Genomic DNA, 27,774 nt, shown 5'->3' with positions numbered 1-27,774 from the left:
CTGGGTTGGGGCTCCCAAAAGGAGCAGGATCCTGGTCAGTGGAGCATTATCCTGGTCAGTGGCATGGATGGAGGGCCCTGCTGCTGCTGCTGCTGCTGCTGCTGCTCAGGGCCGAGCTCCCGGAGGAATTCCAGGAGGAATTCCAGGGCCAAACGAGCTCTCTGCTGGGTTCATGCCTCTCTCTGCTCGTGCTGAGCACAATCCCCCAGCTCCTGCCTTGCTGGGCTATAAATACAAACCCAGGAGCTGGAGATGGCTCTGCAAGCACGAGCCAGGGGGGTGGGTGTGTGCAGGCAGCTCTATTTTCAGCTGCTCCCACCCTGCAAGGTTTTCTGTAGTACTTTCAGTTGAACTTTCGGGGTTTTTCTGTTTTCTCTTTTTAGTTTTTCAAGCTGTCTCGGGGAAACGTGCAATAAGAGGGGTGGCACTGGGTGATCTTTAAGGTCCTTTCCAACCCAGCCCATTCTGGGTTTGATTCTGTGAATTTCAGCATCCAGACTTGGTGTTGGTTAATTATTCGTGTATTTTTGTTATAATATAGGATTAGGAGAAAGGTCAAGCAGGTTTAAAATTTTAAAAGGGTATAAAGCAAATTTTATTAATAGTAATTAATAGAAAAAGAAGTAGTAGGAATTAAAATTTTTTAGAATTTTTTAGATATTTTGATATAATTTTTTTTAGAATTTTTTTGGGGGGGTTATATTTTTTTTAATGGTCATGTAAAGAAATTAAATTTAAATATTTTAGTTTATTGTTTTTAAAATAGTTTTTTTTTTTTTTAGTTCAGAGTCTGGTGGAGAGCAAGGGGGTGTGTGGGATCCACTCCCACACCTCACCAGTGGCTCTAACAGCACCAAAACCCCAAAACCTGATGATTTCACTGGAGACAACTTTGCAGTTGTTTAATTTGGGAGGATGACTCTCCCGCCACCGGTGATGAGGGCTCAGCTGAGGCTCTGGAATTGCCTCAATCCTGACAGGGAATCCTGCAGGAATGCAAGGGGGGATCACCACATCTGATATTTAAACATCCCTGGGCGCTCCCAGGAGTGGAGTTTGGGCTGTGGTGGCTCAGATCCTGCAGAGCAGGCTGTCCCCAGCAGGAGCCCCTTGGGGATGGTTTGGGAGGTGGATTCATGGCTGAAAATGGGCTAAAAAGTGGCCAAATTATGGAATCCCTGTGCCAAGGAGTAGCTGATAATCCAAATTTACTGCTGGAGGTTCAAGCTCAAGGCTGCAAAAACCAATTCAGGCCGGGGCTTGCTGTCTGGGACTCAAAACTTGAGCATCATGTGCATCATCGCATCCTTAAGAAATCCCGATTTTGGGAGGAGCCGTGGGAACAGATCCAAATATTTTGGTTGCTGGAAGCCCTCGGGAGGAAGAGAAAACGATCGTGAGTGAAGATTTCCACAGCAAACAGCAAAAAACATCCCCAAATGGAGAACTCGTGCTCTCCCTGCCTTCCAGAAGAGCGATTTGCTGCCCTCTCCTGCTCGAAGGCGGCCGGGAAAGGACTGGAATTGGGGGAGAAAGGGGAAAAAGGGGGAGAAAATGGAAAATGGGGGGAGAAAAGGGAAAAGAGGGAGAAAAGGGGGAAGGGAGAGGAAAGGGGAGAAGAGGGGAAAGGGAGAGAAAAGAAGAAAGGGGGAGGAAACGGAAAAGGAAAAAGGAAAAAGGAAAAAGGAAAAAGGAAAAAGGAAAAAGGAAAAAGGAAAAAGGAAAAAGGAAAAAGGAAAAAGGAAAAAGGAAAAAGGGGGAGAAAATGGAAAGGGAAAAAGGAAAAAGGGAGTGAAAATGGAAAAAAGGGGAGAAAAGGAAAAAGGGGGAGATAAGGAAAAAGGGGGTGAAAATGAAAAAGGAAAAAGGAAGAAGGGGGAGCAAATAGAAAAGGGGGAGAAAAAGGAAAAAGGGGGAGAAAATAGAAAAGGACAGAAAAGGAGAGAAAAGGAAAAAGGGAAAAGGGGAGAAAGGGGAAAAAGGGGGAGAAAATGGAAAATGGGGGGAGAAAAGGGAAAAGAGGGAGAAAATGGAAAAGGAAAAAGGGGGAGAAAAGGGGAAAGGGAGAGGAAAGGGGAGAAGAGGGGAAAGGGAGAGAAAAGAAGAAAGGGGGAGGAAACGGAAAAGGAAAAAGGAAAAAGGGGGAGAAAATTGAAAGGGAAAAAGGAAAAAGGGAGTGAAAATGGAAAAAAGGGGAGAAAAGGAAAAAGGGGGAGATAAGGAAAAAGGGGGTGAAAATGAAAAAGGAAAAAGGGGGAGAAAATAGAAAAGGGGGAGAAAAAGGAAAAAGGAAAAAGGAAAAAGGAAAAAGGAAAAAGGAAAAAGGAAAAAGGAAAAAGGAAAAAGGAAAAAGGAAGAAGGGGGAGAAAATAGAAAAGGGGGAGAAAAAGGAAGAAGGGGGAGAAAATAGAAAAGGACAGAAAAGAAGAGAAAAGGAAAAAGGAAAAAGGGGAGAAAAGGGAAAAGGAAAAAGGGGGAGAAAAGGAAAAAGGGGGTGAAAATGGAAAAGGGCGAGAAAATCAGAAAGGGAGAGAAAAGCGAAAAGGGTGGAGAAAATGGAAAAGGGAAAAGGAAAAAGGGGGAGGAAAGGGAAAAGGAGAGAAAAGAGAAAAGGGGGAGAAAACGGAAAAGGAAAAAAGGAGGAGAAAATGGGAAAAGGAAGAGAAAAGGAAAAAGGGAAAAGGGGTTTCCACTTTTTATTTTCCACTATTTGAGGTGAGCCCAGGGTATTTTTGCCTTGGCTTTGATGAGTTCAAACTGGCACCTCCAGGCTGGGCTGGGCTGGCACTCTCAGGCTGCCTGGAGCCCCAGCCTGGCACTGCCACCGTGCCAGGGACACACCCAGGCCCCTCTGGGCTCGGATATTGGGAATTTAGACAAATTCCCCGAGCGTGGCTGCTGTGATAAAGCTGTTGCTGCCCTGCTGAGCCAGGCGGGAGCATCTCATTGATTTGGAGAGAAGAGCAGATAAGGGCTTTATCTGGGATGTCTCAGTCTGGGGAAGAGAAATTGAAGGATGTTTTTGTCTGGACATCCCTCCCTGGGCTGCCAGGATGCTCCAGCAGCCTGGGCTGTTATCAGCTATTGTGGCTCTGGGCTGACAATCTCATCCAGCCCAAAAAGGAGAAGAAATCGATGGCTTATCAGCTCCAGGCTGCCACAACCAACCTCTCCTCAAAGGGCTTCCCATTGCTTTGGCAGCTCCAGGGGTGAGGGACGGGCTCTGAGCCATCCCAAGGATATTTAGTGGTGGAGTGATGGGCTGGGAGAATTATGCTCTCCAAAATAGATTTTGGAGATATTTTGGGAATTTATTATATTTTATATTATATCATATCATATCTATATATATATATATATATATATATATATATATATATATATATATATATATATATATATAATTTTAATTTCTATATATATTTATACATTTTATATTTTCATACATTTATATTTATATATTTCTATTTGTATTTAATTGTATTTTTATTTATTATATGTAATATATAATACATTATACATTATACATTATATATTATATATTATATATTACATATCATATATTATACATTATATATTACACATTATATATTATAGATTATATATGATATATTATATATTATGTTATATGTTATATGTGATATATAATATATTATATATATGATATATATGATATATCTTATACATAGTATATATATTATATGATATATGATGTTATATGTTATATGTTATATGATAATGTTATATATCATATAGCATATATTATGTTATGCTATGTTACAATATGTTATATTATATTATATTATATTATATTATATTATATTATATTACATTATATTACATTATATTATATTTTTATAATATTTTAGGGGAAAAAGCTGCATTTTTCTAGGCTTTGACAGATGCTGCTGCCCCTGGAGCATCTGAGAAACTCCTGGAAAGGAGGAAAAATGCCGGAAAACGACCCAAATGCAGGAAAACGACCCAAATCCCTGCCCTGAGGAACTGAGGGTGAGCTGGGGGCCTGCAGAGCCAACAGGTATCAAAAATAGGGCAGGAGTTCCTGAGATGGAATTTGTCCACAAATACCCATTAAAAAATTTCCAGATTTAGACAATTTGGGGCTGTGAACTGCCTGGTTCTTGTGGGAGCACACCTGGGGCCAGTGAGGACAAGGACAGGAGCTCCTGAGCTGGAATTTGTCCACAAATTGAGAGTGACTTCTGGCATTTTCCCACCCTGCAGCTCCCCAAATACCCATTTTAAAAATCAAAATATGGAGCAAAAATCCCCAAATTCAGAGCTGTGAACTGCCTCGTTCTTGTGGGAGCACACCTGGGGCAGGTGAGGACAAGGACAGGAGCTCCTGAGATGGAATTTGTCCAAAAATTGGAATCTTCCCACCCTGCAGCTCCCCAAAAACCCACCAAAAAAACCCCACCCAGATATGGATAATTTGGAGCTGTGAACTGTGAGATTTCCAGCCAGAGCTGCTCTGGGTTTTCCCTCCGTGGCTCTTTGTTTCTGTTTTTGTCTGAGCTTTCCTATGAGGATGTTTGAGCTTGTTTATCTGTTTCAGCTGAAAAACTCCACAAGCCCCAGCAAAATGCTAATAAGAAGCATTAGCTGCAGTTAATTGGGATCCTCATAATTATCTCCTGCTACAGCACCTACCCTGAGAACAGCAGGATGGCTGCCAGAGATAATCAGACAGAAGATCTGGGGGAAAAAACATTGAATTTTCTTATCCAAATTAAGATTTTTTTTATTTTTTTTCCCCCCCTTGGATTGATTACCTCACTAAATATTTGCTGTTGAGAGCAAAGCAGGCTGGTTCTGGTGAGGACTGCAAAGGGAAAATGATGGGTTCTCAATTATTTACAGCCTTGCTTGGCTGCCTGAGTGTGCACCAGGAATGCAAAGGGAATTTTGCTGTCGCTGGGAATTTCCACGGAGATTTTTCAGCGGGAATAAAACACAACCAGCGACGAGGGGGGAAATTCTGCCCAGTCCAAGCTCCAAAACCTGCTCAGTGATAAATTGAGCTGTCAGCAAGGCTTGATGATCACATCCAGAGCGCCCCAAACTGCCTGAGTTTGCAGAGCAGGAGTAAATATTGACTTGGCACAGAGCTCTGGGGTCAGCAGGTGAAAAATTCAGAAATTTCATTATTAAATGTGCCAGTTTTGTCCCAGCCTGGTTTATATTCCCTTATATATAATATATTCCCTTATATAATATATATAATATATAATATATAATATATAATATATAATATATAATATATAATATATCTAATATATAATATATAATATCTAATATATAATATATAATATATAATATATAATATATAATATATAATATATAATATATAACATATAACATATAATATGTATTATATATTTGTTATGCTATGTAATGTTATGTTATACATGTAATTTATATAATATATTACAGATATTACATATATGTAATTATATATATATTTATAGTATATATAATATATATTCCCTTATATTATATATAATATATTCCCTTATATTATTATATTCCCTTATTATATAATTTCTATTTTTATATAATTTCTATTATTATCTAATTTATATTATTGGCTCGTCCCTGAGTGGGGTTGGATGTGCCCCACACTCAGCTAGGTGGGAGTTTTGGACTTGGAATAAATCCCCCAGATCCCTTTTTTTTTTTTTTTTTTTCCCTGGGAATTGGAGAATCTTGGGAATCTTGGGTTTTTCCAGGAAACAAGGGGGGAAAAAACCCAAGCTCAATTTTGCATGGCAATTGGAAGGGGAGGAACCCTCCCAGTGGATCCCAGTGGGTCCCAAGAGCTCCTCTCAGATCCCAGTGGGTCCCAGTGCCCCCCAGTGGATCCCAGTATCTCCCAATAGAACCCACTGGGTCCCAGCTGCTCCTATCGGAACCCAGTGGGTCCCAGTGCCTCCCAGTGGATCCCAGTATCTCCCAATAGAACCCAGTGGATCCCAGCTGCTCCTATCTGATCCCAGTGGGTCCCAGTGTCCCCCAGTAGATCCCAGTATCTCTCAATAGTACCCAGTGGATCCCAGCTGCTCCTATCGGAACCCAGTGGGTCCCAGTGTCCCCCAGTGGATCCCAGTATCTCTCAATAGTACCCAGTGGATCCCAGCTGCTCCTCTCAGATCCCAGTAGGTCCCAGTGTCCCCCAGTAGATCCCAGTATCTCCCAATAGAACCCAGTGGATCCCAGCTGCTCCTCTCAGATCCCAGTGGGTCCCAGTGCCCCCCACTGGATCCCAGTATCTCCCAATAGAACCCAGTGGATCCCAGCTGCTCCTATCGGAACCCAGTGGGTCCCAGTGCTTCCCAGTGGATCCCGGTATCTCCCAATAGAACCCAGTGGGTCCCAGCTGCTCCTATCGGAACCCAGTGGAACCCAGTGTCCCCCAGTAGATCCCAGTAACCCCCAGTGGATCCTAGGATATCCCAACAGCTTCTATCCAATCCCAGTAGATCCCAGTATCACCCAGTGGATCCCAGTGTCCCCCACTGGGTCCCAGGAGATCTCAACAGCTCCTATCTGATCCCAGTGAGTCCCAGTGTCCCCCAGTAGATCCCAGTAACCCCCAGCTGCTCCTAGGATATCCCAACAGCTTCTATCTGATCCCAGTGGGTCCCAGTGTCCCCCAGCAGATCCCAGTGTCCCCCAGTGGATCCTAGGAGATCCCAACAGCTCCTATCTGATCCCAGTTGATCCCAGTATCCCCCAGCAGATCCCAGTATCACCCAGTGGATCCCAGAATCCCACCATATCCCACAGTAGATCCCAGCAGATCTAACCACTCCTATCCAATCCCAGCGGATCCCAGTATCCCCCAATAGACGCCAATATCCCCCAGCAGACCACAGTATCCCCCAGTGGATCCCAGTATCCCACAGTAGATTCCAGTGTCCCCCAGCAGGTCCCAGTATCCCCCAGCGGATCCCAGCAGATCCAACAGCTCCTCTCAGATCAAAGCAGATCGCAGTATCCCACAGCAGATCCCAGTATCCCACAGCGGATCCCAGTATCTCCCAATGGACCCCAGTGGATCCCAGCAGGTCGCAGCTGCTCCTATCAGACCCCAGCGGAACCCAGCAGATCCAACAGCTCCTGTCCGATCCCAGTGGATGCCAGTATCCCCCAGCAGATCCCAGCGGGTCCTCCCAGGGAAGGCCCCGCGTTCCCCGGGCCGGCCCCGCTCCCCCGGCCCTTTAGTCGGGGCCGGCCCCGTCCCCATGGAAACCCGGCCGGGCCCGGCGGAAAGGGCCGGACGGAGGCACAAAGAGCGGGGCGGGACCGGGACGGGCACGGGGCAGGGCCGGGCCTGGAGCTGCTGTGAGCCCGCGGGCCGCGTCCTGCTCTGGGGATTGCTCCGGGAACTGTACCGGGGAACTGCACCGGGAACTACTCCGGGAACCGCATCGGGAACACCGGGGAGCAACTCCAGGGAACTTTACCGGGATCAACCAAAGGGAACTACACCGGGGAGCTACACCGGGAACATGGGGAAACACCGGGAAACAACTGCAGGAAGCACCAGGAAACAACCCAGGGGAACACCGAGGAACAACAAAGGGAAACAACCCCGGGGGACATCAGGAAACCCCGGGAACACCGGGTAACAACCCCGGGAACACCGAAAAGAACCGGGGAACAACCCCGGGAAGACCGAGAAACAACTTCGGGAAGCTCTGGGGGCACCGGGAACACCGGGAAACAACCCCGGGAAGCACCGGGAACACCGACGAACACCAAGAACCACGCCCGGGGAGCACCGGGAAACACCGGGAACACTGAGGAACACCGTGAACTAAGCCCTGGGAGCACCGGGAACCACCGGGAACACCGAGAAGCGGCCCCGGGAGCAGCGGCCGGAGCGGCTCCGGCCCCGCAGCGAGCCCTGAGGGTGAGGCGCGGCCTGCGCGGGACGGGCCGTGAGGGGACGGGAAAAGCGTCCGAGTGAGGGGAATTTTGTAAGGAAAACATTCAAAAACTGAAATGCTGAGGGGAGGAGGAGGCAGAGGATGGAAGGGAATTTTTTTTTTTTCCAGTGCTTAAAGGGGCTCCAAGAGCGCTGGAGAGGGAGTTTGGAAAAGGCGTGGGGTGTGGGACAAAGGGGATGGGTTTAAACTGGAGGGGAAGTTTTGGGGGTTTGGGAGGAAATTCCTCGCTGTGAGGGCGGAAAGGGCTTGACACGGGTTATTCCAGGGGTGCCTCATCTCTGGAAGGGTCCAGGGCCAGGCTGGATGGGGCTTGGAGAAACCTGGGATGGTGGAAGGTGTCCCTGGCATGGGGAGCCCTTCCTACCCAAAGGATTGTCCTGGATCTTTTCCCAGCCAAAGGATTGTCCTTGATCCTTTCCTGTCCAAAGGATGATCCTGGATCTTTTCCCACCCAAAGGATCACCCTGGATCCTTTCCCAAACCATCCCTCAATTCTGTAATCAACGCCAGTGCCCATTTATAATTTTCCAGTTTATCCAGCGTTTTCCCCAGGATCATCACAGCCTCTCTCCACTCCTTTTCTCCCTCATGGTTTTTGCTTCAGCCTGAGATGCAAAAATATCCCCTCTGGGGATTGATGGCCAGCAAAAAAATCATTTTTCTGTGGTACTTGAGCTGCTATTCAAAAGGCCACACGCTGTATTTTAACTGAAAGCTTAGCAAAGTAAAAATCAGGAAAATCAGCCACTTACCCAGCAAGTTTTGGCACAGCCACCGATTCCAGCCCATGGCAAAACCTCCCAAAATTGTGTCTGTGTGATCATTTTAGGGGAGCAAAATTTAGGATTTCTTAGTAAGTGTTTTTTAGATGAACCCAGTCCCACAGACAAAGCAAGGCTTAGGCACTGGAGGATTTTAAAATATATGTGATAAAACCAAGAACAAGACACCTGGCTGCCTTTTGAGTGCTGCTGGAAGAAAAAAGGCATTACAAATTTAGGAAAAAAAAATAAGAATATACCTATTGAAAGGATTTTTGAAAGAGCCTGCACCATCTCACAGGTGTAAGTGGATTTTTGGCCTCAAGCCACACAGCTTGGTGGCTCTTGGGGAAGGTTTTTTTGGGGAATTGGGTGGTTGCATTTATAGTTTATATAATATAATATATATATTTACTATATATTTGTATTTATTATATATTATAATATATAATATAGGTATAATATATAATATATAATATATAATATATAATATATAATATATAATATATAATATATAAATATTATATAGTATATAGTATATATTTATGTTTATATTATATATTTATATTTATTGTAAAACCTTTCTCTGGAAACCACAAAGCAGTCCCAGCTCTGTAGGGATTTCTGTAGAGTATTTCTGTAGGGATTTCTGTAAGGATTTCTTGTGGGTTTTTCTGTAGGGACTTTCTGTCGCTGTTTCTTTCAGTGTACACAAGATTTCTGGATCTCCCAGCACTGGTGATGCCGCCCTGGATCTGAAAGCTCCATCAGTCACCAAATTGCTCAGAGTTTTGTCATCCCAAAGGCCTTTCCCAGCTGTTTATGAGGTGCTAAATTCTCTGGGTTCACCCTGGGCCACTGCATCCTTGGTCGTGGCTCGTGTTCCTGCTGTCTGTGGGAAATGATTTGAGGCTGGGAGGATGAGCTGGGGGCCAGCTTTTTAATTCCTGCCATATTTTTTAACTCCTGACACATTTCACAGAGATGTTCTCCTGCCTCAGGACGTGCTCTTCCCACAGAAGGGGATGCACCAAAACCAACCTGGTGCTGCTCCCTCCACTCTCTGCTCCCCGAATTTGTCACATTTCCAAGGAGCTCAGGGAAGACTGAAGGGATGTTGAAGGTACAGAAACACCTGGCAGGTGCCCTCCAGAGCTGTGTGTTGGGATGAAGATGAGGATGAGGATGAAGCTCTGCAGCCCCTGGTTCTCCCCACACTTCCCCTGACAGAAATGTGACATTTTCATCAGCTCAAACTCCTGTTCTTTTGCTGAGTTTGGTGCAATTAGGGCTGAGGGGAAGCTCCAGGCAGGAGGAATTCCTTCAAACCTCTGATTCCAGGGATGTGGCTGCCCAGAGAGCCACAGCCATTCTTCTGAGAGTTTCTGCTCTTTCATTAATCATCTCCAGATTTTCTGCTGGCTGCTGACTTCAAAGCAGGCACTCTTGAGGTGCAGCCTCCCAAAATGGTACTGAAAGCTGGTGTCTTCATCCCCCAGGAGGAGCACACACTCTCCCAGGGCTGTGGGAGATTTTGCTCATCCTGTAGAGTTTTTTACCTCTAAGATTTTTTTTTTTTTATGACATTTTTAAACACAGCCTTTGGTCACCCTGCAGATGGGTGTTTTCTAGACTTTTGAGTTTTCTTCAGGTTCCCAATGTGATCACAGTTGGTTCACAGAGGGATTTATATCAAGGATTAACAATTCACTGGGTTATCTTTTGCAGCAGGAAGGGTTTTTCTGACAGAAGTTCAACCCCTGCCTTCTTTCCCACCACTCCAAGGTGGATTTTACTCGTCAAGACCACCCTAAAGCTTTCCATGAGTAAAAGGATCACCAAATCCTTTGGGCTTGCATTAGGTGTGCTGAGTTTGTCAGTGCTGTGCCTCTTCTCTCCAGCACCACACACCTTCCCAGCTCACTTTGGGCAGAAGTCAGGTCTTTGCCAGACCTCAAGGGAAGATTTGGCACAGAATGGGATTTTAGCCATGAGCACAGAGGTGCCCCAGCCTGAGGCAGGAAGGACAGGCACTGAGGAAAGCAGGGATGCTTGTCCTGTGCAGGTGGAACACACCTGGTGTGATCTTCACCATCTAAAAATGGGTGTTTGGGGAGGTTTCTCCTCAATTCTGATTCCACTGGGGGTGAATCTCCTTTTTATTCCTGCTCTGGGCTGTTCTCCGCCAGGAAGAGCTGCCTGAGCTTCAGGTCACATTGACCTCAAGGCAGAAGCTCCCTGAGTCAGGGAATTCCTTCCCTTTCATGGGAATTGGGGGGTTTATCCTAAATTTTGAGGTTCTGGTTCCACTGGGGGTGAATCTCCTTTTTATTCCTGCTCTGGTTTGTTCTCTGCCAGGAAAAGCTGCCTGAGCTTCAGGTCACACTGACATCAAGGCAGAAGCTCCCTGAGTCAGGGAATTCCTTCCCTTTCATGGGATTTGGGGGATTTATCCTCAATTTTGAGGTTCTGAGGTTTATCCTTAGTTCTGAGGGAGGCTGAATCTCCTTTTTATTCCTGCTCTGGGCTGTTCTCTGCCAGGAAGAGCTGCCTGAGCTTCAGGTCACATTGACCTCGAGGCAAAAGCTCCCTGAGTCAGGGAATTCCTCCCCTTTCATGAGAATTGGGGGGGGTTTATCATCAATTTTGAGGTCCTGGTTCCACTGAGGGTGAATCTCTTTTTTTATTCCTGCTCTGGGCTGTTCTCCCCCAGGAAGAGCTGCCTGAGGTTCAGGTCACACTGACATCAAGGCAAAATCTCCCTGTGTCAGGGAATTCCTCCCCTTTCATGGGATTTGGGGGGTTTATCCTCAATTTTGAGGTTCTGAGGTTTATCCTCAGTTCTGAGAGAGGCTGAATCTCCTTTTTATTCCTGCTCTGGGCTGTTCTCTGCCAGGAAAAGCTGCCTGAGCTTCAGGTCACATTGACCTCGAGGCAAAAGCTCCCTGAGTCAGGGAATTCCTCCCCTTTCATGAGAATTGGGGGGGGTTTATCATCAATTTTGAGGTCCTGGTTCCACTGAGGGTGAATCTCTTTTTTTATTCCTGCTCTGGGCTGTTCTCCCCCAGGAAGAGCTGCCTGAGGTTCAGGTCACACTGACATCAAGGCAAAATCTCCCTGTGTCAGGGAATTCCTCCCCTTTCATGGGAATTGGGGGGTGGGGGGTTTATCCTCAATTTTGAGGTTCTGAGGTTTATCCTCAGTTCTGAGAGAGGCTGAATCTCCTTTTTATTCCTGCTCTGGTTTGTTCTCTGCCAGGAAAAGCTGCCTGAGCTTCAGGTCACATTGACCTCGAGGCAAAAGCTCCCTGAGTCAGGGAATTCCTCCCCTTTCATGAGAATTGGGGGGGTTTATCATCAATTTTGAGGTTCTGGTTCCACTGGGGGTGAATCTCTTTTTTTATTCCTGCTCTGGGCTGTTCTGCCCCAGGAAGAGCTGCCTGAGCTTCAGGTCACACTGACCCCTGTGTCAGGGAATTCCTCCTCTTGGATTGCACTTAACATCTCCCCTTTCACAGGAATCGAGGGCGTGTTTGGGAGCAAAAAACAGCCTGAAATTTGTTCCATTCAGGCATTCCAAATGTGCCATTCCCAGCCTGAAATCTGTTCCTTTCGGGGATTCCGAATTCCCAGCGACGACTCCGTGCCAGAGTTTGATCCATTGTTAATAGGTCAGTGGCTGTAAATGGACCTTTCCTGTTGTTTTGACATCTGTCTTCATTTTTTCCCCTACAGAAAAGGCACAAATGTTTCTTCATTAAAGCCCCGATTGACAGCTTGCTGAAAGGAAACCCACGGCAGCCGCTTTCCCTTTCATTCCTCTGCTCAAACCTCAGGTTCTCGCCGTTATTCCACCCCGACAAGCCGAGCTGCCCTCACCATTGAGCTAAATCCTCTTTCATCTTTATCCCTCGGCTTCTGCAGCGAGGAGGATGCTGTGATGCTGCTGAGATGCAGCGAGGAACTCTGCTCCAGGATTTAGCTCTGCCCCGAGCGCCGGGGATGCTGCGGAAAGGTTGCCAGAGAGGCGGATACCAGCCTGCATCCAGCTTTTTGCTGCATCCCCGCTGCCGAGCGAGATATGGATCATCCCTGGGATTATTCCTGCCTGTCCCTGTGCAGGGAGGGCACTCTGGAGGTGCTGCTGTGCCAGGGAGGTGTCGATGGGCGCCGGGCCCGGCGGGCTCTGTGGATTTTTCAGTTCTGGAGCCGACGCTCCCCTCACGGTGAGGTCTCTGTGGCGCAATGGACGAGCGCGCTGGACTTCTAATCCAGAGGTTCCGGGTTCGAGTCCCGGCAGAGATGATCTCCAGGCAGGTGTCTCTTTTCTTTTGGTGCCATTTCCCCTCAGAGATGATCTCCAGGCAGGTGTCTCTTTTCTTTTGGTGCCATTTCCCCTCAGACATGATCTCCAGGCAGGTGTCTCTTTTCTTTTGGTGCAATTTCCCCTCAGAGATGATCTCCAGGCAGGTGTCTCTTTTATTTTGGTGCCATTTCCCCTCAGAGATCATTTCCAGGATCTCCAGGCAGGTGTCTCTTTTATTTTGGTGTCATTTCCCCTCAGAGATGATCTCCAGGCAGGTGTCTCTTTTATTTTGGTGTCATTTCCCCTCAGAGATGATCTCCAGGCAAGTGTCTCTTTTATTTTGGTGCCATTTCCCCTCAGACATGATCTCCAGGCAGGTGTCTCTTTTATTTTGGTGTCATTTCCCCTCAGAGATCATCTCCAGGATCTCCAGGCAGGTGTCTCTTCTTTTTTAATGGCATTTCCCCTCAGAGATGATCTTCAGGATCTCCAGACAGGTGTCTCTTCTGTTTTAGTGCCATTTCCCCTCAGAGGTGATCTCCAGGCAGGTGTCTCTTTTATTTTGCTGTCATTTCCCTCAGACATGATCTCCAGGATCTCCAGGCAGGTGTCTCTTTTCTTTTGGTGCTGTTTCCCTCAGAGATGATCTCCAGGCAGGTGTCTCTTCTTTTTTAGGGCCATTTTCCTGGCATAGCTGATGGATGTAACATCCCTGTTCTCCCTTCTCCAGGCATTTCTCCTCCATCATCTCCCCCTTTCCTTTAGTTTCTCCTCCAAGCAGGTGTTTTAACTCCACTTTTCCCCCCAGTACTGTCCCATTTTTGATACCTTCTTCCTAAGGGATGTTCTGTGCATCCACAGGTGGATGCTCCTCTGGAGATCCTAGAACCAACAAAAAGGGTGGAATGCTCCTCTGGCAACTCCAGAACTGGAAAAAAAGGTGGAATTCTACCATGGCAACACTGGAAACAAATAAAACCAGTGGGATGAGCCCATGGCAACCCTACAACCAGCAAAAATGGTGGAATGATCCTTTTATGATCCTAGAGCCAACAAAAATGATGGAATGATCCTGTGGTGATCCTAGAACCAACAGAAATGGTGGAATGGTCCTGAGGTGATCCTAGAACCCACAGAAATGGTGGCATGCTCTTCTGGAAATCCTAGAACCAACAAAAAGGGTGGAATTCTACCATGGCAACACTGGAAACAAATAAAACCAGTGGGATGATCCCTTGGCAACCCTAGAACTGAAAAAAAAAATGGTGGAATGATCCTGTGGTGACCCTAGAAGCAACAGAAATGATGAAATTGCTCCTCTGGAACCCAAGAACTGGAAAAAAATGGTGGAATTCTCCTCTCGTATCTGTAGAGCCAACAATAAAAGTGGAATGCTCCACTGGAAATCCTAGAACTTATAAAAGGGTGGAATGTCCCTCTGGCAACTCCAGAACTGGCAAAAAAAGGGTGGAATTCTACCATGGCAACCCTGGAAACAAATAAAACCAGTGGGATGAGCCCATGGCAACCCCAGAACCAACAGAAACAGTGGAATAATCCCATGACAATCCTAGAAATGGTGGAGTGTTCCTCTGGAAAACCTAGAGCCAACAAAAATGGTGGAATGGTCCTGTGGTGACCCTAGAACCAACAGAAATGGTAAAATGCTCCTCTGGAACCTAAGAACTGAAAAAAAAAATAGTGGAATTATCCTCTGGCAACCCTAAAATTAAAAAAAAAAAAAAAAAATTAAATGCTCCCCTGGCAACCCTAGAACAAACAGAAACAGTGGAATGATCCCATGGCAACCCTAGAACTGACAGAAATTATGGAATGCTCCCCTGGCAATCCTAAACCAAACAAAAACAATGAGATGCTTGTTTGACAACTCTAGAACCAAGAAAAACTCTGGAATGTTCCTCCCCTGCCGTCCCTAAAATCAACAAGAAATGGTGGAATTCTCACCTGAAATCTCCTTTCCCACAGGCAATAAAAGCTGGGTTTCATTTCAGGTTGGACTCCTCTGATCCTTGAGGAATTTTTCACCCTTGTGGCTTCCCAAAGCCACCCCAGATCCAGCAGGGATCAGGATGGAGGAGATGTTGGGTTCCTCCAGCAGCTCCCAGAATTTGGGGTTCAGGTTCATCTGTAAAGGGTTTGGGGTTCAGGTTTATCTCTAAATAAATTCATCATTTCTGGATAATTGTTGATGTTGGGGGGTACAAAACCTTCCAGGTTTGGGGTTCTGAGCACCCCAGATCCAGCAGGGATCAGGATGGAGGAGACGTTGGGTTCCTCCAGCAGCTCCCAGAATTTGGGGTTCAGGTTCATCTGTAAAGGGTTTGGGGTTCAGGTTTATCTCTAAATTTATCATTTTTGGCTGTTTTTTCATGGTGGGGAGTACAAAACCCCCTGAGTTTGGGGTTCTGAGCACCCCAGATCCAGCAGGGATCAGGATGGAGGAGATGTTGGGTTCCTCCAGTAGCTCCCAGAATTTGGGGTTCAGGTTCATCTGTAAAGGGTTTGGGGTTCAGGTTTATCTCTAAATTTATCATTTTTGGCTGATTGTTAATGTTGGGGGGTACAAAACCCCCTGAGTCTGGGGGCTCTGAGCACCCCAGATCCAGCAGGGATCAGGATGGAGGAGATGTTGGGTTCCTCCAGGAGCTTGCAGAATTTGGGGTTCAGGTTCATCTGTAAAGGGTTTGGGGTTCAGGTTTATCTCTAAATTTATCATTTTTGGCTGATTGTTGATGTTGGGGGGTACAAACCCCCCCGGGTTTGGGGGCTCTGAGGGGTCTGTGCCAACACCAGAAGCTTTGGGGTGCCCAAGGACGGGGGCTGCACTTCAGGGGGCAACAACAATCTGGGCAGGGTGGGGGTCTTTGGTGTACTGGGGGATGGAGGTGGGGTCTCACTGGGATTTGGTGGTCCCCAAAATATGGGGCAGTGATGGTGAGGGGTTTCTGGATGTTGGGGTGGCCTGGGGGGTCTCTGGAGCCCTGTGGAATGGGAGGGAGGGAGTTTGCCCTGTATGGGATCCTGAAGGATTGGGGTCTCCATTGCCCTGCTGGGGGATGGAAATGGGGGTCTCTGCTGAGGGTGGGGGTCTCTGAGGGTCTCCAGAGTATGGGGCAGTGACAGTGAGGGGACCATGGGCTGCTCCAGAGGCCACGGGTGAGGCTCCAGACCCCCCAAGGGTCCAGAAGCTCCACGACGTGAATGAAGGGGGGGTCTGCCTTGCCCTGCTGTCCTGCTGGATTGATCTGGGGGTCTCTGCCGGATGGGATGATGAAGGAGTGGGGGTCTCCATTCCATGGGGTGATGGACATGGGGAGTCTGTGCTGGATGGGATGATGAAGGAGTGGGGGTCTCCATTCCATGGGGTGATGGACATGGGGGGTCTGTGCTGGATGGGATGATGAAGGAGTGGGGGTCTCTATTCCATGGGGTGATGGACATGGGGGGTCTGTGCTGGATGGGATGATGAAGGAGAGGGGTCTCCGCTCCATGGGATGATGGATGGGGGGGTTCTCAGGTGCCCTGGGAGAGGGCGATGGGGGTCTCTGCTCGGTGGGATGATGGAGTGGGGGTCTCCACTCCACGGCGTGATGGATATGAGATGTCTCTGCCGCCCTGGAGCCCGGAAGGGGCTCAGCGCACACCAGGGCAGAAGCAGAGCGGCAAATCCCGAGCGGTTCTGTCTCCATCCACATCCCGCACCCAGCGGCGCTCACAAGGGCTCCTTTACCGCGCGGGGCGGTACCGGGGCGGTTCCGGGGCCGTACCGGGGCCGTTCCAGGGCGGTCCCGAGGCGGTTCCCGGGCGGTTCCGGGCCGTACCGGGGCCGTTCCGGGGCGGTCCGCGGGCGGTCCCGAGGCGGTTCCGGGGCGGTTCCGGGGCCGTACCTGGGCGGTCCTGAGGCGGTTCCGGGGCGGTCCCCGGGCGGTTCCGGGCCGTACCGGGGCCGTTCCAGGGCGGTCCGCGGGCGGTCCCGGGGCGGTTCCGGGGCGGTTCCGGGGCCGTTCCAGGGCGGTCCGCAGACAGTACCGGGGCGGTCCTGAGGCGGTTCCCGGGCGGTTCCGGGGCGGAGCCGTGGCCGGGCCGGTGGCGCCATGGCCGCCGCTGCGGGGCTGGCGCTGCTGGCGCTGCTGGCGGCGGCCGGGGCCGAGCGGGGCCGGAAGGTGAGCGGGGCTCGGGGCTACCGGATCTACCGAGGGTACCGGGGCTGGGTGGGCTGGGTGCGGAGCTCGGAGCTCGTCCCGCGTTGCGGCGGTGGCTGAGACCCCCCCGTGTCCCCTCCTGGGATCTCGGAGTGCGGAGACACCGGGGTCACCCAGCCAGGGACATCCCGGTGGGTGCGGGTGGGACTCTGTGCTCGCCCAGGACAGCTCTGCCACCCTCGGTGCTGAGGGGAAACTTGTGGGATAGTTTGTGGGATAGAAACTTGTGGGGTAGTTTGTGGGATAGTAACTTTTGGGATAGTTTGTGGGATATTAACTTTTGGGATAGTTTGTGTTCTCGGGGGATCCTGTGCGGAGCAGGGGCTGGGCTGGACCCGCTGGGGCTCCAACCTTGCGGGGTTTGGGGGCAAAAGGGGCTCCCAGGTGGGGCTGGAGCTGAACCAGCCCTCGCTGTGTCCTGGGTGACCCCGCCCTGCCACCCCTGTCCTGCGGCGACATGTCCCATGTGTGTCCCTTTGTCCTGATCCAGTGGGACCAGCGTGGCTGTGGGGTCGGAGAGGCGATTATGATGGAATGGGATGGGATGGGATGGGATGGGATGGGATGGGATGGGATGGGATGGGATGGGATGGGATGGGATGGGATGGGATGGGGCTGTGAGATGGGAAAGGAAGGGGCTGAAGGGGCTGTGTAAGGGAAGGGGCTGTAGGATAGGAAGGGGCTGTGGGATGGGAAAGGGCTGTGGGATGGGAAGGGGCTGTGAGATGGGATGGGATGGGAAAGGAAGGGGGCTGTGGAAGGGAAGGGGCTGTGGGATGGAAAAAAAGGGGCTGTGGGATGGGAAGGGGCTGTGGGAAGGGATGAGAAGGGAAGGGCCATTAGGATGGGAAGGGGCTGTAGGAAAGGAAGGGGCTGTGGGATGAGAAGGGAAGGGGCTGTGGGATGGGAAGGGGCTGTGGGATGGGAAGGGGCTGTGGGATGAGAAGGGAAGGGGCTGTGGGGTGGGAAAGGAAGGGGCTGTGGGATGGGAAGGGGCTGTAGAAGGGGAAGGGGCTGTGGAAGCGAAGGGCCATGAGGATGGGAAGCAGCTCAGAGCTGTGAAATGCTGACCGAGCGTGTTGAGCAACACCAGGGCTGCAGAGTCACGGGAGCCCGGGCAGCTGCAATGTCCCATCCTCCTGTCACACTGGGGCTGTCCTGCCGGGCTCAGAGCCACCCCCAGCCCCGTCCCTGCCTCGCAGGTGTCCATGGAGTACAACCCTGGCTGGAACAGCTCCTCTGTGAACCTGCTGCACGTGCGGGCGGTGGGGCCTGAGGACACCCTGCACTACGTGTGGAGCAGCATCGGGGCCCCTTCTGTGCTCCTGGTGGCCACCCAGAGCCCCAGCAGTGCCCTGAGGGTCAACTGGACCCAGCTGCTGTCACCCAGTCCTGCTGGGGCCGTCTGGATCGACCCTCCCGACAGCGTGGTCTATTCCACGGCCGTGGTGTTCACCAAGGTACTGCTGGCAAGGGGCTGCTCTGGGACAGCTGGGGGTGCTGAGGGTCCCTGGGCAGCTTCCCAGCTCCAGGGAAATCCCCTCCATTCCCATTCCCATCCAGGGAAGTGTCGGAGCTGCTTGGCTGAGGCAGCTCTGCCCCGTTCCCCGGATCACAGCACAATCGCCCGTCCTGCCGGTGCTCCCAGCCCCTCTCCCCTCCCTTCCCTGCAGCTCTTCGAGTTCAGCGAGGCCAAACCTTTGGGAGAGCTCTTCTACCCCACCTACGACCTGTCCGAGTTCTCCTGGGAGAGCCTCAACCACAGCCTGAACCACACGGCCCTGACGGCCGAGCTCAGGGGGGTCCCGGCCAGCGACCCCGGCGGCGCCTTCGCCAATGGCAGCCTGGCATTCCGGGTATGGCACGGGCAGGGGGCACGGGCAGGGGGCTGGGGGCATGGGCAGGGGGCAGGGGGCAGCTCCAGGAGGAAGAGAGCTTGTCCAGAGGGCAGAGGGCATGTCCAGGGGGCAGGGGGCACGTTCAGGGGGCAGAAGACACATCCAGGGGGCAGAGAACTTGTCCAAGGGGAAGAGAACTTGTTCAGGGGGCACGGGGTGTGTCCAGGGGGCAGAGAGCACATTCAAGGGGCAGAGAACTTGTCCAGGGGCAGGGAACATGTCCAGGGGACAGGGCACACATCCAGGAGGAAGATAGCTTGTTCTGGGGGCAGGGGGCACCTCCAGGGGGCAGAGAGCATGTCCAAGGGGAAGAGAACTTGTTCAGGGGGCAGAGAACTGGTCCAGGGGATAGACAGCATGTCCATGGGGCAGGGGACATGTCCAGGGGGCGAAGAACTTGTCCAAGGGTCATGGGACATGTCAAGGGGACAGGGGACACCTCCAGGGGGCAGGGGACATGTCCAGGAGGAAGAGAACTTGTCTAGGATGCAAGTTCAAGAGGGCAGATCCAGGGGACAGAGAACTTGTCCAAGGGCCGTGGGACTCGTCCAGGGGGCACAGGGCACGTCCAGGGGCAGAGAGCGTGTCCAGGAGGAAGAGAACTTGTCCAGAAGGCAGGGAACACGTCCAGGGGGCAGAGAATTGGTCCAGGGGGCAGAGGGAAGCGATACGCGGAGTACATAAACTCCACCACCAGATGTAGTTATGAAGTGTGTATGTTGTGTCGGCGCCCGGCACAAGTGAGAGAGCTCTCCTGAAAAACTCGTGCCCCGAGCCTCGGGCTGTCCCACATCTTTATTCACAAAGGTGTTCCACATGCAATACATTGCACAACTTTGCCATGCATATTCAACCCCTGGCCCCACCTCGCATGGTAATCAGATCCACGCCCTTCTGGCTGTGCGTTGTTTGCTTGGGGTCTCTGGTGGTCTCTGAGGCTGAAGATTGTGGTCTTCCTCATGACTGAACTTTTGAACTTTTCTCCTTTGCGCATGCGCTTTTGGTCCCTTGGTGCTTGTCTGAGTACGTCTGTCAGCCTTGATTAGCTTGGAGACAGAGGAGTCCCTTAATCTGGGCTCTTTTGCATCTCTTGGTCTTCTCTGGTATTGTTCTTTATGCAAGAAACTTCAGAAATTTGCATTTTCCTGTGCCCTTTGTACCATGGCAGAAGTTTCTTAAGTAAAAAGGTTAAAATTCAACCCATAGTTCTACAGGCTAAGCTTTAAATGCTTAATTCATATTGCTAATTCGAGTGAACTCCAAAAATCTCTATTTCAAGAGGGCATGTCCAGGGCACAGGGAGCACATCCAGGGGGCAAAGAATTGGTCCAGGGTGTAGAGCACTTGTTCAGGGGACAGGGAACATGTCCTGGGGGCAGAGAGCTTGCCCAGGTGGCAGGCGCTGTCCCTGTGCCCCGTGTCCCTCACTGTCCCTCACTGTCCCTGGCTGTCCCTGTGCCCCGTGTCCCTCGCTGTCCCTTGCTGCCCCTTCCTGTTCCCCTGTCCTTCACTGTCCCTCCCTGTCCCTGTGCCCCGTGTCCCTCTGTCCCTCACTGTCCCTCTGTCCCTCGCTGTCCCTCTGTCCCTCGCTGTCCATGTGCCCCGTGTCCCTCTGTCCCTGTGCCCCCTGTCCCTGGCTGTCCCTCTGCCCTGTGTCCCTCGCTGTCCCTGCTGTCCCCGTGCCCTGTGTCCCTTGCTGTCCCTCACTGTCCCTGCTGTCCCCATGCCCCCTGTCCCTGGCTGTCCCTGTCCCCCTGACCCTCACTGTCCCTCGCTGTCCCTGTGCCCCGTGTCCCTCGCTGTCCCTTGCTGCTCCTCACTGCCCCTTGCTGTCCCTCACTGTCCCTGTCCTCCTGACCCTCACTGTCCCTGGCTGTCCCTCTGCCCTGTGCCCCTCACTGTCCCTGTGCCCCGTGTCCCTCACTGTCCTTGTCCCTGTGTCCCTCTGTCCCTCGCTGTCCCTCACTGCCTCACTGTCCCTCTGTCCCTCTCTGTCCCCCTGACCCTCACTGTCCCTCTGTCCCTGTCCCGTGCCCTGTGTCCCTCGCTGTCCCTCGCTGTCCCTCACTGTCCCTGTGTCCCTCTCTCCCGTGCCCTGTGTCCCTCGCTGTCCCTCGCTGTCCCTGTGTCCCTCTCTCCCGTGCCCTGTGTCCCTCGCTGTCCCTCGCTGTCCCTGTGTCCCTCTCTCCCGTGCCCTGTGTCCCTCGCTGTCCCTCGCTGTCCCTCGCTGTCCCTCACTGTCCCTGTGTCCCTCTCTCCCGTGCCCTGTGTCCCTCGCTGTCCCTCGCTGTCCCCGTGTCCCCTCAGGTGACAGCGTACGAAGGCAGTGGCCGCGCGGTGCGGCTGCCGCGGCTGCAGCACACGGCGGACAGCTCGCAGCTGCAGTTCGTGCTGGCCGGGGTGCTGCCCCGCGGCAACGGCTCCCGCTTCGTGCTGCAGCTGGCCGCGCTGGAGCCGCCGGCGGCGCAGCGGCGCCTGCGGACGCGGAGCTCCATCGATGATGAGTACACGCCCAGCGTCTTCCAGGTGAGCCGGGATGGCCTTTCAGTCAATAAACGGATCGGTTCATCCGTCTGGTAATTGATATTAATCTATCTACTACCAACCCATTAGATAGATCAATATCCATTAATAGAATTGATATTAATCTGTCTAATGTCAGTCTATTCGATAGATCAATATCCATTAACAGGGATGATATTAATCTATAATCAGTCCATTAGCTAGCTCAGTACCCATTAACAGAACACGAATCCCTGTCCTGCTGCCGCAGAGTGACCCCCTGTCCGTCCGTCTGTCCGTGTGTCCGCAGGTGCTGTCTCTGGTGGCCGAGCCCCCGAACGGTGGCACCGGCGGCTCCGCGCTGTCCTTCCTGCAGTGATATTAATCTGTCTCATATCAATCAATTAGATCGATTAATAGAATTTCCATTAACCTATCTACTACCAATCCGTTCGATAGATCAATATCCATTAATAGAATTGATATTAATCTACAATCAATCCATTTGATAGATCAATATCCATTAATAGAATTGATATTAATCTGTCTAATATCAGTCTATTAGATCAATATCCATTAACAGGGATGATATTAATCTATCTACTACAAATCCCTTAGTTAGAGTAGTATCTATTAGTAGAATTGATATTAATCTATCTATTATCAATCCATTCGATAGATCAATATCCATTAATAGAATTGATATTAATCTGTCTATTAGATAGCTCAATATCCATTAACAGGGATGATATTTATCTATTATCAATCCATTATCTAGCTCAATACCCATTAGCAGAACGCACACGAATCCCTGTCCTGCTGTCCTGGGGTGACCCGCTGTCCGTGTGTCCGTCTGTCCGTGGGTCTGCAGGAGCTGTCTCTGGTGGCCAAGCCCCCAAACGGCACTGGCAGCTCCGCGCTGTCCTTCCTGCAGTGATATTAATCTGTCTCATATCAATCGATTAGATCGATTAATAGAATTTATATTAATCTATCTACTAACAATCCGTTCGATAGATCAATATCCATTAATAGAATTGATATTAATCTATCTGCTATCAATCCATTCAATAGATTAGTATCCATTAATAGAATTGATACTAATCTATTATCCATTAGATAGATCAATATCCATTAATAGAATTGATATTAATCTGTCTAATATCAGTCTATTAGATAGATCAATATCCATTAACAGGGATGATATTAATCTGTCTAATATCAGTCTATTAGATCAATATCCATTAACAGGGATGATATTAATCTGTCTACTACAAATCCCTTAGTTAGAGTAGTATCTATTAGTAGAATTGATATTAATCTATCTATTATCAATCCATTATCTAGCTCAGTACCCATTAGCAGAAACGCACACAAATCCCTGTTCTGCTGCCTTGGGGTGACCCGCTGTCCGTCCGTCTGTCCGTGGGTCTGCAGGAGCTGTCTCTGGTGGCCGAGCCCCTGAACGGTGGCACCAGCGGCTCCGCGCTGTCCTTCCTGCAGTGATATTAATCTGTCTCATATCAATCAATTAGATCGATTAATAGAATTGATATTCATCTATCTACTACCAATCCGTTCGATAGATCAATATCCATTAATAGAATTGATATTAATCTGTCTATTAGATAGCTCAATATCCATTAATAGGGATGATATTTATCTACTATCAATCCCTTAGCTAGCTCAATACCCATTAACAGAACGCACACAAATCCCTGTCCTGCTGCCGCAGCCGCAGAGTGACCCGCTGTCCATGTGTCCGTCTGTCCGTGTGTCCGCAGGAGCTGTCTCTGGTGGCCGAGCCCCCAAATGGCACCGGCGGCTCCGCGCTGTCCTTCCTGCAGTGATATTAATCTGTCTCATATCAATCAATTAGATCGATTAATAGAATTGATATTAATCTATCTACTACCAATCCGTTCGATAGATCAATATCCATTAATAGAATTGATATTAATCTACAATCAATCCATTCAATAGATCAATATCCATTAACAGGGATGATATTTATCTACTATCAATCCATTATCTAGCTCAGTACCCATTAACAGAACACGAATCCCTGTCCTGCTGCCGCAGAGTGACCCCCTGTCCGTCCGTCTGTCCGTGTGTCCGCAGGAGCTGTCTCTGGTGGCCGAGCCCCCGAACGGCACCGGCTCTCCTCTGTCCTTCCTGCAGTGATATTAATCTGTCTCATATCAATCAATTAGATCGATTAATAGAATTGATATTAATCTATCTACTACCAATCCGTTTGATAGATCAATATCCATTAATAGAATTGATATTAATCTATCTACTATCAATCCATTATCTAGCTCAGTACCCATTAGCAGAACGCACACGAATCCCTGTCCTGCTGCCCTGGGGTGACCCGCTGTCCGTGTGTCCGTCTGTCCATGTGTCCGCAGGAGCTGTCTCTGGTGGCCGAGCCCCCGAACGGCACCGGCTCTCCTCTGTCCTTCCTGCAGTGGAAGGCGGCCGCCTACGGCTCGCCCAGCCCGCGGCGCGAGGACGGCGTGCGGTGCCGGGCCGGGCGGCTGCGCGCGGCCAACGGGAGCCTGCCCGCGGCCGCCGTGCCGCGCGCCTTCTTCGGGGACAGCCCGGCCGCCCTCAGCGTCCTCAACGTGTCCTTCGGCGGCGAGGAGGGACACGTCTACCAGGAGAGGAGGTACCTCAGCTGGTGAGTCGGGGGGCTGGGGGGTCTCAGCTGTGAGTGAGGGGTCTGGGGGGTCTCGGTGAGTGAGGGGGATCTGAGGGGTCTCAGCTGTGAGTGAGGGGTCTAGGGTGCCTCAGCTGTGAGTGAGGGGTCTGGGGGGTCTCGGTGAGTGAGGGGGATCTGAGGGGTCTCAGCTGTGAGTGAGGGGTCTAGGGTGCCTCAGCTGTGAGTGAGGGGTCTGGGGGTCTCAGATGGTGAGTGAGGGGTCTGGGGGGTTTCAGATGGTGAGTGAGGGGTTCTGGGGTGCCTCAGCTGTGAGTGAAGGGTCTGGGGGGTCTCAGCTGTGAGTGAGGGGAGTCTGGGGTGCCTCAGCTGTGAGTGAGGGGTCTGGGGGGTTCTCAGCTGTGAGTGAGGCGGGTCTGGGGGGTCTCAGCTGTGAGTGAGGGGTCTGGGGGGGTATCAGATGGTGAGTGAGGGGGATCTGAGGGGTCTCAGTTGTGAGTGAGGGGTCTGGGGCTCTGGGGTACCTCAGCTGGTGAGTCAGGGGAGTCTGGGGTGCCTCAGCTGGTGAGTGAGGGGTCTGGGGGGTCTCAGCTGTGAGTGAGGGGTCTGGGGGGTATCAGATGGTGAGTCAGGGGGGTCTGGGGGATGGATACCAAAGCTGCTGAGTGAGGGGGATCTGGGGTACCTCAGATGGTGAGTGAGGGGGGTCTGGAGTGCCCCAGCTGTGAGTGAGGGGGCTCTGAGGGGTCTCAGGGAGTGCTGCTGGTGCAGAGGGCTCTGAGGGGATGTTCCTGGTCACTAACCACGTGCAGAGGGGTCTGAAGGGTTTGAGGGGATGCTGCTGCTCACTAAAGATGGGCAGAGGGGTCCAAAAGGATAATCCTGGTCACTGACAATGTGCTGAAGGGTCTGAGGGGATGTTCTGGTCACTAAGGATGTGCAGGGGGGTCTGAAAGGTCTAAAAGGATGTTCCTGGTCACTAAGGATGTGCAGGGGGGTCTCAGGGCATGCTCCTGGTCACTGAGGGTGGACTGAGGGGTCTGAAAGGATATTCCTGGTCACTAAAGATGTGCTGAGGGGTCTGAGGGGATGCTGCTGGTCCAGAGGGGTCTAACAGGATGTTCCTGGTCACTAAGGATGTACAGAGGGGTCTGAGATGTTCCTGGTCACTAAGGATGTACAGAGGGGTCTGAGGAGATGTTCCTGGTCACTAAGGCCGTGCGCTTTGGGCACTGGCAGGTCTCAGGGTTTCCCTATTCACTATCAATCTCCATTCCAACGTCAGAGCTCCCCTGCAATCCTGCAGCAAAGGCTCCACGGCTCCTTGAGCAGCCTCACCCTGGCCTGACCCCTCTCCCCACGGGACAGAGCCCACCCTGCCCTGATCGGTGCCATCCCCCCTTTGCAGGTCGGTGCTGCTGGGCTTCGGGGAGCCCCCCAGGGACAGCTTCTCCCCTCTGGTGATCTCCATCACGGCCGTGGCGCTGGGCACGCCGCTGGCCATGCTGCTGCTGGGCAGCTGCCTGCTGCTGCTGGCACAGAGACGGCGCTACTCGGAGTACGAGCCCATCAACTGAGGGGGCCGGGCCGGAGACCCCCGGGATCCTCCCCTCAAATCCTGGATCCTCCCATTCCGGATCCTCCCATTCCCGGGATTCCCGGATTCCCTTGCCGGGAGCGGCCGTGGCTGTGCCGCCCCTTCTGCCCCCCGAGGGGACCGGGGGACACCTGCAGGTGCCCCCCTCACCCCTGTGTCCCCCTGCCCAGTGCCACTGCTGCACTCCCTGCCCGGGTTTTTCCTGATCCACGCAGCAAAGGGAAGCGACGGGGGGAGTTTGGTCAGGAAAACCCTCCTCTCCCTCTTCCTCGTCCTTTCGCCCTTCTCTTCCTCCTCCTTTTCTCCTCTTCCTCCTCTTCTCCTCCTCCTCCTCCTTTTCTCCTTCTCTTCCTCTTCTTCTTTTTTTCTTCTTCTCCTCCTCCTCTTCCTCCTTTTCTCCTTCTCTTCCTCCTCTGCCTCCTTCTCCTCCTTTTCTCCTTCTCTTACTCCTCTTCATCTTCTCCTCATCTTCTTCCTCCTCTTTTTTTCCTTCTTCTCTTCCTCCTCCTTTTCTACTCCTCCTCCTCCTCCTTTTCTCCTTCTCTTCCTCCTCTTCTTCTTTTCCTCCTCCTCCTCCTCATCGTTCTTTTCTCCTTCTCTTCCTCCTCTTCTTCTCCTCCTCCTCCTTTTCTACTCTTCCTCCTCTTATTCTTCTTCTACTCCTCCTCCTCTCCCTCCTCATCCTTTTCTCCTTCCCTTCCTCCTCCTCTTCTACTCCTTTTCTACTCCTCCTCCTCTCCCTCCTCATCCTTTTCTCCTTCTGTCTTCCTCTTCTTCTTCCTCCTCCTCCTCTCCCAAGGGACACAACCACTGCTGGCCAAGGACTGTCCCCAGTGCCACACCCCGGGCTGGCTCCAGCCCCGCTCCTGCTCCCAGCACATCCCAGCAGCTCCTCCCCGCTCCCCGTTCCTGCTGGGACCCCCAGTGCCGGTCCCAGCACTGCTCAAGCTCAGGTGTGTCCTGCGGGGCCCTGCAGGGCTGGATCCCAGCTCAGCCCGTGGCCCGGGGCTCTCACAGGGATCTGGGGCCCTGCTGGCTCTGAATTCTCCATGACTGACTTGTCTTCAACCAAATAAAGTGGATTTCTAGACACAGCTTCCTGTGGGAATGCTGTCCTGGGGGTGAGGAGGAAGAGGAGGGCAGCTCCTGGCAGGGTTGGGACAATGCTGGAGCTCAGCAGGAGCCTCTGGCCCTGGTTTGAGGTGTGGGATTTGGGGAGGAGCCGTAGCTTCAGTTGAGCAAGGGGTTCCCTTCAGCTTGAGCTCCTCACAGGGATCTGGGGCCCTGCTGCCTCCGGGTTCTCCATCACTGACTTGTCTTCAACCAAATAAAGTGGATTTCTAGACACAGCTTCCTGTGGGAATGCTGTCCTGGGGTGAGGAGGAGGAGGAGGGCAGCTCTTGGGAAGGTGCTGGAGCTCAGCAGGAGCCAAGGGACTGAGGTGTGGGATTTGGGGAGGGGGACAGGGGTTCCTTTGAGCTGTGGGGTCACTCAGGGTCCAGGGCTGGGCTGTCGCTTGGGAGAGTCACAGAATCCTGGAATCTCCCCACAGGGATCACCCAGTCCAACCCCTGGCCCTGCACTGACACCCCAAAATGGGAGCATTGTCCAAACCCTCCTGCAGCTCTGGCAGCCCTGGGGAACCTCAGGGGGAAGAACTTTTTCCCTGATAATCCATCCTAAACCTCCCTGACACAGCTCCAGGATCCCTGCGGTGCTGTCCCTGCTCACAGGAGCTGCCCCCGCTGAGGGAACTGCTTGAGATCCGTGTCCTCAAAGAGGAACAAGGAAAAAAAGCTCAGCAGAAAGTTCCAAACTTCCCTTTCAGCCCTCCAGAGCAGGAACCC

At 51.4% G+C, this 27,774-nt stretch overlaps 2 protein-coding genes and 1 non-coding gene across 3 annotated transcripts in view; all 3 read left to right on the top strand.

The window, feature by feature from the left end:
• The window catches only part of LOC131569354 (uncharacterized), a 51,586-nt gene extending 36,727 nt beyond the window's left edge, over nucleotides 1-14,859 (top strand). The window contains exons 3-4 of the mRNA XM_058821547.1: nucleotides 7,374-7,939; nucleotides 12,472-14,859. Of these exons, the coding sequence (XP_058677530.1) occupies nucleotides 7,374-7,939; nucleotides 12,472-12,621 (716 nt within the window). The 3' untranslated portion in view covers nucleotides 12,622-14,859. The remainder of the gene's footprint in view (nucleotides 1-7,373; nucleotides 7,940-12,471) is intronic.
• Nucleotides 12,968-13,041, top strand: TRNAR-UCU (transfer RNA arginine (anticodon UCU)). Its single transcript has one exon. It is a non-coding gene; the product is annotated as a tRNA-Arg (tRNA).
• Nucleotides 14,860-17,121: 2,262 nt separating the features above from the next.
• On the top strand, nucleotides 17,122-25,949 carry GLMP (glycosylated lysosomal membrane protein). Its single transcript, XM_058821729.1, has 6 exons — nucleotides 17,122-17,226; nucleotides 18,468-18,725; nucleotides 18,939-19,121; nucleotides 21,471-21,689; nucleotides 24,080-24,351; nucleotides 25,739-25,949. Exons 1-6 carry the CDS (start codon nucleotides 17,158-17,160, stop codon nucleotides 25,905-25,907), a joined length of 1,170 nt encoding a protein of 389 aa, XP_058677712.1. The 5' UTR covers nucleotides 17,122-17,157; the 3' UTR covers nucleotides 25,908-25,949.
• The last annotated feature ends 1,825 nt before the right edge of the window (nucleotides 25,950-27,774 follow it).

The sequence above is a fragment of the Ammospiza caudacuta genome, chromosome 30, assembly GCF_027887145.1.
Source record: "Ammospiza caudacuta isolate bAmmCau1 chromosome 30, bAmmCau1.pri, whole genome shotgun sequence".
Classification (NCBI taxonomy): Eukaryota; Metazoa; Chordata; class Aves; order Passeriformes; family Passerellidae; genus Ammospiza; species Ammospiza caudacuta.
This window is presented reverse-complemented; position numbering and strand designations above follow the sequence as displayed.

Excerpts from the sequence above, each read along its gene's own strand:
- GLMP (XM_058821729.1), top strand. The coding sequence starts at position 17,158 with ATGGCCGCCGCTGCGGGGCTGGCGCTGCTGGCGCTGCTGGCGGCGGCC. Across the intron at positions 21,690-24,079 it reads ACACGCCCAGCGTCTTCCAG|GAGCTGTCTCTGGTGGCCGA; the intron begins GTGAGCCGGGAT and ends ATGTGTCCGCAG. Across the intron at positions 24,352-25,738 it reads GAGAGGAGGTACCTCAGCTG|GTCGGTGCTGCTGGGCTTCG; the intron begins GTGAGTCGGGGG and ends CCCCCTTTGCAG.